The sequence below is a fragment of the Anastrepha obliqua genome, chromosome 3 (assembly GCF_027943255.1).
Source record: "Anastrepha obliqua isolate idAnaObli1 chromosome 3, idAnaObli1_1.0, whole genome shotgun sequence".
Lineage (NCBI taxonomy): Eukaryota > Metazoa > Arthropoda > Insecta > Diptera > Tephritidae > Anastrepha > Anastrepha obliqua.
Window position 1 is genome coordinate 49328036 of NC_072894.1, and position 12320 is coordinate 49340355.

The window sequence follows — 12320 nt, forward strand, 5'->3', positions numbered from 1 at the left end:
TTGTGCACTTTGAACTCGAAGTGAGTTGAGCTTCTTTAGAGTGGGCATGACGCGCACATTTTCACATACAGTCTTTACTCGTATTTGAGTTGGGTTGCTTTTACGAATACTTTCAATTTGCTGTACGAGTATATGTTCATCATGGAAAAGGGTTGTTGTCGGGATGTATTCTAAAAATGTAAAATGTTTATTCCTCAAAATAGATATTATCGCCTTGAAAGTATTTCTAATCAACCGCAACGCTACATTTTTGAAACTTTATTTTCGGTATAGTTCAGAGCCGTCTTCGATTTTTCCATTATATTCATTCGGCTGTTAAAACGCGTTTCTCGTAATGGTTTTTTGACTCAATCAAACAAATAAAAATCACAGGAAGCCATATTAGCTGAATTTGAGGGCTGTTGGATGGTATTCGTTTCGTTCCTGGTCAGAAATTCACAGCACAAAATCCGTGAGTTTTTTTCCTACAAATCCTTTCGTTTTTGGCGAATTGCTTCACATAAACGTCTCATAATGGCCCAAATAATAGTCTTTATTAAGGGTCTGGCCTCCTGGATACATTTTTTTCTGTGAGCATCACTTTCTTTTTTGACTGAAAACGCCGTGATTGTTTTTTTTGGTCTTGGTTTATTCGGAACTCTTAAGATTTCGAGTCGTTCTCATAAACCCACGTCTCTTCTTCAATAATGATGCGTCTGATAAATATTGGGTTGGTTTCCATCTTGGAAATTATGTATTTGGCGATATCAACGCGGCCCCTTTTTTGCATGAAATTCAGGTCCTTTGGGACCAATTTTGCGGCAAGACGGCGCAAACCCAAATTATTAACTACAATGATGGATGACTCTTCCAGCTTTTGATGGTTTATTTGATGAATTTTGATACATTTTTCTTTCAATTTATTGATGTTTTCATCAGTTTCAGATGTTAACGGCTTGCCACTACGTTCATCTTACTCGCTGGATTCACAATCTCTTCTGAAGCGTTCATGACACTCGTAAACGGTTGTTTTCTGTAGAGTATCATTGCCAAAAACAGTTGCTTAATGTTTCATAAGTTTTCACACCATTGAATCCATTTTTAACAATACAAACTCGTTGTTGTAAATTCAAATCAATTTTTAAAATTGTAAAAAAACGAAAATACGTGCAGATCGTATCGTGCATGGGGTAACTTTTACGAATATGGCGATTCAATTTTGGTTAGAATGTTAATCACAGACCACAAACTAGCCTAACAAAAAAAAAAAAAAAAAAAAAAGAACAGAACTGAAATCAGTTGACTTAGAGCGTCACCTGGCGCTGGGAACTTTTAGGTAAGGTACGTACCCCGACAAGTGAAATAGTAGCTTTAAACTTTCTAACGGGTAGGCCATATAGCGTTTGCTTTTTGAACCACCTATTTTTTTGAGAATGGTAACACAAATGACATGTCAAATGTGTTCATAATTTACTTAAAGGTTTAACATTTACGAAATGGGACGCTATACGCTTGAACAAAATTGGGAAATATTGAAAACCTATTTCCAAAGTGGTGAGTCTTCTTCTTCTTCCGCGGTTACAGTAAATGGCGAGCGTTACCATGACATTCTCAACGAGTTTTTGTTTCCAAAAATTGAAGAGGATGACATGGACGACATTTGGTTTCAACAGGACGGTGCAACTTTTCACACTGCCAAAGTTACACTCGAACTTTTGGCTACCGTTTTTAAATTCCGATATCAATTGGCCGCCTCGGAGCTGTGATTTAAGCCCGTTGGACTATTTTTTGTGGGGAGCCGTTTAGGACAAATGCTATGCGAACCATCCAGAGACGATTGATGCTTTAAAACACTAAATCGAAGTTGCTATTCATGAAATTGGAGCCCAAACAATCGAAAATGTGCTTAAAAATTGGGTTGATCGAATGGCCTACTGTAAAGCCAGTCGTGGCAGTTATTTGAACGATATTATTTTTTATTCATAAATGACAATGTTCAATCTTCAAAATAAAATAAAAGGTTTGAAAAAATATTGATTAGTTTTTTTTTTATAGCCGATTCAAAAAGCAAATTTTACACGGCCCACCATATACTTCTTTCTCGATTCTGCAGCTGCAGCAAGGGTCGTTGGATGCGCATAAGATAAGCCTCAAATTCTTATTCCAACTATTAATCGCAAGAGGATTCAATCCGGTTTACCAAAAGTATTTCTTTTCTCTTTTTTCCCGATTCAATTTTCTGGAATATTCTTATGGCCAAGAAACCATGAAATGCTCATTGTAGACCTAGTGACCAGTTCGTTTGTCTTCATATTGCTGTCTGCGAAGATGTAGTATTGCATTACACAGATGTACTGATAGTTGAACGGCCAGAGTAATTTTTGAATCAAAGATCGACTTATTTATTTTTACTTATTCGAGATGCTAAGATGCTTTCATTGAGTGTGGTATTCAATTCAGTCCATCATTTAGCTGTATACCTTCGGTTAAGACGTTCGGGAAATTTTACTTCTTACAATCTTCTGGAATTATAACGGGTAACTGAGCTATTGACACTCTAGCCAGTAGATTCGGTGTACCTCCCAATGACTTCTGCAGGAGTTGTGAAGGTTAAGAAAAAACTGAGTCGGTACAACACCTAATCTGTGAATGCCCTGCATTTCAAAGAAGCCGTGTCAAATATCTTGGCGATTATATCTTTGAAGACCTGGGAAATTTGAAAAATATCTAGGCATCTTTTTTAAAATATCCAAGTGGGTTAGCAACTTAGTTAGGGGATGAAACTCAAATGCAGATATCAGAATGGGCCTTAGGGCCACCGAGTGTCTTGCCTTAGACAAGCAACCTGGGTACCTTAAACTAACTCTCTGGGATTATGGAAAACTTATTGTCAAAATCAAGTAAAGAAGTAATATGTTTATGTTTAAGCACCATTTAGTCCGCTTGATTTACAAATAGGCTATAGTTTCTTATAGAGCCTCTCTGAAAGAAGAACTCATATGTACATAGCAATAATAATATAATATAATATATTATATTACATATATCCGATATCAGCCAAATCAAAAACAAATACAAGACATTATATCTTCGAAAATTTAACTCCAGTCTACTAAATATGGAGTCTCCCAACATCCAGTTTCGTATTAATGTAAAAAAAGGCCTATTTAATTAAAAAAAAGCCAAGAAGTGTATCCTTGGTTTATTTTCTAAAAGCATACAAACGATATAAATATATTTTGTGCAATTGCTAGTTCTATTTTCAAGGCAGACATCAACGTAATCAGCTAATGCATTTGAAGCATATCGTAGTAGGCCGCTGCATTGGACACGCATGCTCACTTTTATAAATATGAAGCACGAAGAAGGTGTCGATGAGTGTGCTTTGATAATCAGTGCATTACTTCATCTGGATATTTATACATATGTATTTGTATTGTTGTTGATATTCATACGTATATATATACAAATTTATTTCATCATAATGCATTGTACAATCATAATGGCTACACTGAAAGTTGATACTTTTAGAAATATTATTAGAGGGTTTTAAACTGAAGCGTTTCATTTAGTATAGCACGAATGCTAGTCTTTATTTTATAATAACAACATTTCTTATAACTTGTATATGCACTAGGTGTGCAAGTAGACAAACTGCATTTACGTTTAGATTTACCACTACGTATATATATGTGTAAAGAAGGGTCCAATCCACAAGAAGGGTGATACTGCAATGTGTACCAATTTCCGCAGGATTAGTCTTCCAAATATCGCGTATATGGTCCAGCACATTGTGTGAAAGGCTCAAGCCCACCAACTGGTTGCATCTTATGAGTGTGGCTTTAGTCCTGGAAATTCTACCATCGATCAGATATTGACAGTACGCCAAGTCTTGTAGATTTCAAACCTGTACTCGACAGCATGGAAAGAAGTTGCCTATATGCGCGATGTCTGAATTTGTATCCCCGCAAAACTAATACGGCTATATAAAATGACGCTGGTCAATACCAGCAGCGTTGTCAGTATTGCGAAGGACTTCTTCGAGCAGTTTGATACCAAATGAGGTTCCAGACTGAGTGAGTCGTATGACTTCTTTAACCTGATGGTGGAAAAGATCGTGCGAGCCGATTGTTGGCGTATGCCGATAATATTGATATCATTGTCCTTAACAACCGCTGTTAATTTGGCATTTCTAAATTGCATGAAGAAGCCAAGCGAATGGCTTTGGTGGTGAACGAGGACAAAACGAAGTACCTCCTGTCATCAAGAAATAGTCGGCGCACTCGCGTATATGCACCCACGCCACTGTTGACAGTTATGATTTCGAGGTTGTAAGAGACTTCCTTTATTTAAGAACCAGCATTAACTTCGATATTAATGTCAGCCTGGAAATCCAATGTAGAATCTCTCTTGCCAACAAATGCTTCTTTGAACTAATTAGGAAATTAAGTAGTAAAGTCCTCTCTCGACGAATAAAACTAACCCGTTCTATCGCATGGCGCAAAAGCTTGGACGATGACAATATCCGTTGAGGCATCCTTTGGAGTGTTTGAGAGAAAGATTCTGCGAAAGATTTTTGGACCTTTGACGTTGGTGGCGACGAATATCGCCGGCGATTGAACGAATAGCTGTATGAGCTTTACGACGACATAGACATACTGCAGTGAATAAAGATCCAGCGTCTGCGTTAGCTGGGTTATGACGTCCGAATGGTTGCAAACGCTCCGGCTCTGAAAGTATTCGATGCCGTATCAGCTGCTGGTAGTAGAGGAAGAAGAAGGCCTCTTCTGCGTTCCAAAGATCAGGTGGAGAAGGGCTTGGGTTCACTTGGTGTTTCCAACTGGCGCCGGTTAGCACGGAGAAGAAACGAGTGGCTTTGTTAAACTCGTTCAAAATCGCGTAAGCGGTTATTATACCTTCTGCAGTATTTTTCAAGTTAGCTGAATCAGATATTTTTATATTTACTATTGAGAGCGATATGCAGCAAAACTATGTTCTCAGGTTCATGCGCACACTATCGGCAACAGCAGCAATATTCCTGGTTGAGCGGACAATTTGTCGAATTTTCTTCACTGATGTACGAAGGCAAGGAATATTGTGGAAATAACAAGAGCACCGGCTATTAAGGCATTCGGCTCTCTACTTATAAGATATTTTACATCAAGTATGTGCAACTTGGTGACATGCCGGAAGAAAGGTAACAATAAATTTATATATTTATTTAAGACAAGATTTGAGATTTGAGAAAAGTGTTAATATCATACTAAATGAGTTTCCTTATTTCAGATGGCCAGGGTGCTTGCTGTTGCCAAAAACTGTTGTTCAAATCTGGCTTAGTCCAGGGCGTTCGTGCAGCAGATGTTGTACTGACAAATCTCTCAAGACTCCATTGAGTGCCCAATTTTTAGTCGTACAAAAGTTCTGATACCTCTGCAAGGAGAGTCTGATGGGAAAATTTAGGAAAGTTTAGTTATTCAATTTGTAGAAGTGTTGATAATGCAAATATAGCGAAATCTGTGTTATATTTGCACGCTCATCAGCGAGTTCAATGCCTTAGATACCAGCATGACCAGAAATAAAATTTTAATATTTCGCGAAGTGATGCAGGGGTAGAGAGGGCTTTAAAAACAAACCATTCTTTGTCACATTCTGTGCAATGACACATAATTTTGTAGGAATCATATTTGGAATTTCATATTCGTGTAGATATAGGACTTATTTCAACTTATCACCAGAGGCGAACAAAGCCCCCCAAAATAACATATGGGCTGCAAAGTCCCGGACGTAACAAAGAAAACACGTTTTTTTGTTCAAAATTAGCTTTATTCATCAACATAATTTTCATCAAGGACAATGCAATCATTCAGCGCCGCTCTAACAATTCGATACCACTTTGCCTGAAAATAAGCCTCAGTTTTTGTCTTAATTCAAGCAAAATTTCTTACCAGCGAGCATTTTTTTTACATCCGCGAACAGCTAGTAGCTAGCTGGGAGCTAAATCTGGCAAATACGAAGGATGTGGGAACAATTCGAAATTCAATTCATGTAGTTTTGTTTTGTTTTGATTAACTTGTGACATGGTTCGTTGTCTTCATGAGACAAAACAGTTAGCAAACGCGGCACCCACTTTGAACAGCGCTTTCTCATAGTCAAATGCTTAAGCATTAAAGCCAACTCGTTCTTTTGTCGTCCAAAACGATTTGGTGGCTTTTTTTTTATGTTTTCCGGAGTTACCGCCTCCTTTGGACGTTTTTCGATGTCTCTACGACCACGTTTGAAGTCATCAACCATAGTTTTATTGTCGTTTCTGATGAAGCGGAGTTCCCATAACACTTTTCAAGGTATTTTTTTCCATCAAGAAGCAGTGTAATATTGAAACTCGAAATTCTTTTTGATCCATTGTTTTGAAAATAACCAAATTAGCCTTAGTCATCACTTATAGCACAATAACTCACGAACTAATAAATATACTATCATGAAATTTAAACAGCTGCCTTTTTAAGGTAAGTACTAACTGAAAAAGAGGTGAATACAGTATGCCATCTATGTGTGAGGCCCGGGACTTTTCAGCCCATTTATTAGAAAAGTACCTTTCTCTAATGATAAGCCAAATTTCTGCGATTCGATACATTATTGGAAATGATTTATTTGATTGAAAAATGATAAAACTTAAAGACTGCGATGTTACATTGGTCTATATAAGAGTTAGGGGAATGGCTAATTGTTGGTTACCTTCTTTAAACAGTTTTATACTAGGGCACTTTAGTTTTTTAAGAATATTCCCGAACCATTTTTCTCAGTGCTTGAATCTTTATCAGCTTTTGACTTTTTCGTCTGCTTTACCAGACTCTAACTGACCTTTGGTGCGTGAGGATCATTCAATCGTTTTACTACATCGTGTAATACATTGTTTTCCATCGATAATACATACATTGCCTCCCAGCCGTCAAAGTTTATAAAATCAAATCCATTGTAGCTTCTCAAGTTAGTGCAATTTCGGTAGTTGAGTGTAGTGTAGTTTATTTTTCATCCAAACACAGAGCGAGGAGCTCATCCATAAGCATGCAAAGCGTGCAGGTTGGTTGACCTAAATTAACAGTATTACGATTGACGAGGCTGTATTAAAAGAATAATATTTTTTTGTTTGCTTGTGTTATAGTTAATTTTTGTGATAGGTTGCATTTTCTTCGGCAACACTTTGGCGGTACCACGTGGTTACCCAAAAGGAGGACCACCACCACCGAAACCGCCATCGCCCCCTAGTGGGGGTTATTCATATCCACCACCCAACGGTGGCGGTTCTTTTGGTGGAGGCGGTGGTGGTGGTGGCGGTGCACCAGGTGCAGGCTCTGATATACCTATTATCAAGCTGGAATCTAAAGTCAATATTGATGGTTCATACCAAGTAATTAATTAAAAACTACCGCTGATCAAATAATGTGTAATTACATTTGAAACTATCTTGACAGTATGAATACGAAACTGGCAACGGTATCAATGCGCAGGAATCTGGTTATGTGAAAAACGCTGACGATCCATGTAATGCAGTTTTAACAGCCGAAGGATCCTTTTCATATACTAGCCCTGAGGGCCAGGCCTTCCTGGTGACCTATACTGCCGATGAGAATGGGTTTCAACCTCAGGGTGATCATTTGCCAACTCCTCCGCCAATACCGCCGGAGATACAAGATGCATTGGATAAGATTGCTGCTGGTGGCGGACATCCTGGAGATGGTGGCGATGGCGGTAGTGGTTGTCCTAATAGTGGTGGTAACGTCTGCAATGGCGGAGGTGGAGGTGGTGGTGGAGGAATACCAAATAATGGTTATCTTTATTAGGGGATGAAATGTTTAGGTGAATTGTAAAATTGGAATTTTAAGTAAATTTATTACTTAGGCAAAAACCATAGATTTTTTCCAAAAATTTGAGGATATTTTATGGAGATAAAAAAACAATTGTGGTTTCAAAAATATAGACCTAAAATACCAAAAATACCAAAAATAGAATATGCTGAATTTCGGCACTTACATTTACATATAAAAATGATTATAATAAAAAAACAGTTAACATATAATATAATTAAAATTAATCTTTTCATTCCTTAATCTTTAACATTGCTTACACATATGTGAGATGGAGATATGAAGATTCCACTTGGTACTTTCATTTTCTAGTTCTTTAGATAAATTTACGAATCTCAATGCATCGAAATTCTATGTCTACATGTGTAGTGAGATGGTGATCATTAAAAAGCTTAAAATCTAAGCTGATACTCAACAGCGGACGAACGTTTTATGCCTTTATGATTAGAAATACTGAACGTAGCAGCCAACCTAACAAAATTAACACCGATGTGCATTTGCATGTAAGTACATATATTCTTAGTACAAAATATATTTGTGCCATATGCTGTGCCACATTTGTTTATACTCGTACACATGAAATATTTTCAGAGTTCGCAATTGACCCCAACAACTCAAGATTTCACGCACCAGTCTGGTACAAAATTTTGCGCAAAAACCTCGCCAACAAGGTTCAGTATTTAAGGTGACATCAATAGATCAGTTGGTTTGATTTTTTTCTTTGGTTCGTTCTAGTAACACCAGCTTTAAAGAATTAGTCTTAAATTGACTCAGCAATTGTAGGCACACTACCTTTCGTTACCCTTTATACCAAAATAAGGTCTCTCGCTTCTTTCTTCTAAAAAACTTTTGAAAGGTTTTTGGATATACACCTGGGAAGAATATTGGAGAGTTATGCGCAACATGCGTGTCCTAAAGCCAAATCTACGGAGACAGCGCTTAACGCGGTTATTCCAGCAATAGAAGGCTCTCTAGGAAACAAACAGTATAACGTTAAGACTGATTCCATCCATCGGGGGTTGATAGACTTAGGGACAATTGCATTAGTAGTTCATCTCTTTGCTAGAATCCAGGATCATCAAAGCTAATGTGGGAAATATCACCATAACGAAGAGGTTCAATGGGGGAACTCCGCTGGGAGGGTTATTATTTCAACTTCTTTGGTTATATGTGATAAGCAAAATCTTGATTAAACTTAATAGAGTTGGAGTAAAAGTGGTGGTGTGTGCTGATGATGCTAATACAATCAGTGGGATCATTCAAAGGGCGCTAGGTAATCTCAACCCTTGGGCTACAGGCTGTGGCATAAGCCCACGTAAAACGGAACTCATATTTGGCAGAATACAAAGATCAGCCTGTGAAATAACGGTCGATGCCATTATATCATGCCCTAGGGAGGCTTTTAATACTTAAGTTAAATGAAGTGGGACGCTGGAAGAAAAAAACCTCATGGTCATGCCAGTCTATTGCTGCGACGAACTCTGTACACTGACTACATCGTCTCAACGGTGATATTTAATAAGAACTTTCATTCCATCTCGTGAGGAATGAAGAAAGGGACTTTCACTAAATAACTTCGCCACTAAGTCTATACAGATGGTTCAAAAATGGAATGTGGTGTTGGAGCAAGAATATGTTCTCACAGATTTAGAATTGAAAAATCTGCGCACCTTCCTAATACTTGCCGTGTGTTCCAGGCGGAAGTGTTGGTAATATGGTATGGGAAGCGTGTAGGCTACTAATCGCAGACTTCTGTAGCCATCCGGGCACTGGATTCGGCTACAACAACCTCTAAATTTTTGTTGCATCGGGAATAGTCTTACCACTTTGAGTGAAAACCATAAAGTTGTCTTAATCTGGGTCCTAGGACATCGAACTATTGAAGGAAACGAAAAAGGAGACGAACTGACAAGAGGAGGATCTGCCATGAATAACATTTTTGCAGAATTGGTACTCACACCACTGGGTGCAATCAAGAATGCAATCTCCTCAATATACCTACGAATCACGGATTGTTGACGGAGAGATCAGACGATATGCATAATTAGCAGACCGTTAAGACTCAGCTATACTCAGAAACAAGTGTCAACATTGATAAATATGAAACGAAGGGATGTCTGCAGACTCATGACTGTGATAACTGGCTTCTGGCCCCTAGTAGAGCAAGCAGCCAAAATAGGTATCCTCAAAATATATGCATATTCTCACAGTTGTAAACAATCAGAGAAAAACGAAACTATCTTCCACTGCCTCTGTTAATGCTCTGCCCTTTGGAAGGCGAGACTGTTAATTATCGTTAGACTCTTTTGTGAGGTGTCGCGAAGGGCTAATACTATGCGAATAATTCCTTAACGATTCAGGCCTTTGAGGTGATTATCGAGCAAGTCATTTCGGAGATGGAGCCAGAAACCGTCACCAAGCTCATGTAAAACTGGGTTAACAGAATGCGCTACTCTAAAGGTAGCTGAGGCAGCCACATAACGAAATTGTGTTCCATATATAATGGGAATGTTTATACTTAATACTCCTCGTATATTATTGGCGCTGAGCTGAGTCATGCTGACAGGTGGACCTAACTTACAGTGGTATTATTTATAATATATGTATATATTTATAATTGGCGCTTGCACCGTTTTTGGTAGTTCGGCCGAGCTCCTCCTCGTATTAGTGGTGTGCTATAGGGTGAGTAATTTCCGATCATGCTCCTGAAATACATACAAATTTCCTCTTCGCTAATAGTATGTACGTACGTACGTAGTACGTTGATGGTCAGTCAAACTATGTCTTTAATTATGCAGCAGGTTACTGACCTTTGTCAAAATAAGCTTTATGTAAGTAACATACAGGAGGATGTTTGTTTTTGATAATACCCCAGTACTTTGCATACGTAAACATTTTAAAAATCTTAAATTCATTATTCATACGCCAAGTCACCAAACTTCGCTGTTTCATAGTTGGTAGAGGAAAGAAGTCAGTTTGGTAGAGAACCCAATTTATAAGCGAAAACCGAGAGGGTTCTTAGAAATACATATGTAGCATATAGGGCATATTTTAATTAAATTAAAAGTACCTATGCTGCTGGCTTCAGTTATATGACTCTATGCTGATTGATTATTGGAAAAATTAAGACTTACAAAACAATGGTGATATTTATAAATATTTAAAGTAAGTGCTTACAATAAGATAAATGAGGATGAGTTTATTCAAGAGGTCGTGACATTTTCCATGGACCCCATTATTTCTGTGGAACATAACTTTGTAACCATGAGTCAAATCAACATTATTAAACAACTCCGTTTTTAGGTCATAAATGAAAAATGTGCGAAATAATCTAAGATCAACAGATTTCGAGAGAAAAATCCCTGAAAGGAGAAGATAACCCAAACGTTTGATAAGCAATAACTAACAATAAAATTTAAATTTTGCGAAACTTTTTGGAATACTTGAAAACACACCAAATACAACCAAATTAACAAGCAGCAACAAAATCCGGAACTCCCCATGCATCTAAAAAAGTATATAATATAAGTGGCGCTTACAGCCGTTATTGGGTGTTGGGCCGAACTCATCCTCCTACTTGGGGCGTGCGTTTTGATGTTTTACGCAAATGGAGGGGCATAAGGAGGGGTTTAACACGACTCCGAACGACAGATTTTTTTATGAGGAGCTTTTTGATGGCAGAAATACAGTCGGAGGTTTGCCATTACCTGCTACGGCGACCCATATGACACCAAACGATCGCTATAGGAGAATTATTTAGATAAAGCATAATTTTGAAATTGGTAGTAAAATTAATTAAACTTAAAGTACCTTTCTGGTCTAGAGACGTAAAATTGAAGGCGTTGAAAATTAAAGAAAAACAATCGGTATCAATTGAAAATCGTTTTTATTCATTAAATCAATTCTTTAAAAAAATATTTTTTTCAATGACAATAATAAAAAAAAGTGCTTCTCCTGACGTAACACTTGTCAGTGGCGTAACTGATTGGGCTGCTCAGGTACGTCTGAAAAAAAATTCGGTCGATTATTCATCAGAAGATATGTCGCTATGGCCCCACATTTACAAAAAAAAAAAATTCTACATATTTTATCTGTTTATTGGAATAACAAAAAAAAAGGATTTTTTCACGTTCTCGCTCTTAAAAAAAAATACGAAAATTGATTATAAAATTATAATAAAAATTCAAATCAATCGGATCAGTAGTTTTTGAGAAATTGTCAACGCCAACTCGGAAAAAAAATTTCGAGAAAAGCACGGGTAAAATTTCAAGGGCCTGGGCGTCGTACTCCAAACCGGTCTCGTTTTAAAGGACTGTAACATCTAAACTACAACGAATTTCAATATAAAAATTTGCAAGTATATTTTTTTAAGTATAAACTATCATAACATGAAAAAAATCGATTTTTTCGAAATTCTAGACCAGAAAGGTGCCTTAATATTATATACATCATGAGCCAATAACGGAATACGACGCAACC

General features: G+C 37.5%; 1 protein-coding gene across 1 annotated transcript; it reads left to right on the forward strand.

The window, feature by feature from the left end:
• The first annotated feature begins 6983 nt into the window (after positions 1-6983).
• LOC129241459 (endocuticle structural glycoprotein SgAbd-8-like) lies at positions 6984-7817 on the forward strand. The gene is made up of 3 exons (XM_054877789.1): positions 6984-7056; positions 7139-7384; positions 7449-7817. The coding sequence occupies exons 1-3, from the start codon at positions 7042-7044 to the stop codon at positions 7815-7817; spliced, it is 630 nt and encodes a 209-aa protein (XP_054733764.1). The 5' UTR covers positions 6984-7041.
• Positions 7818-12320: the final 4503 nt, after the last annotated feature.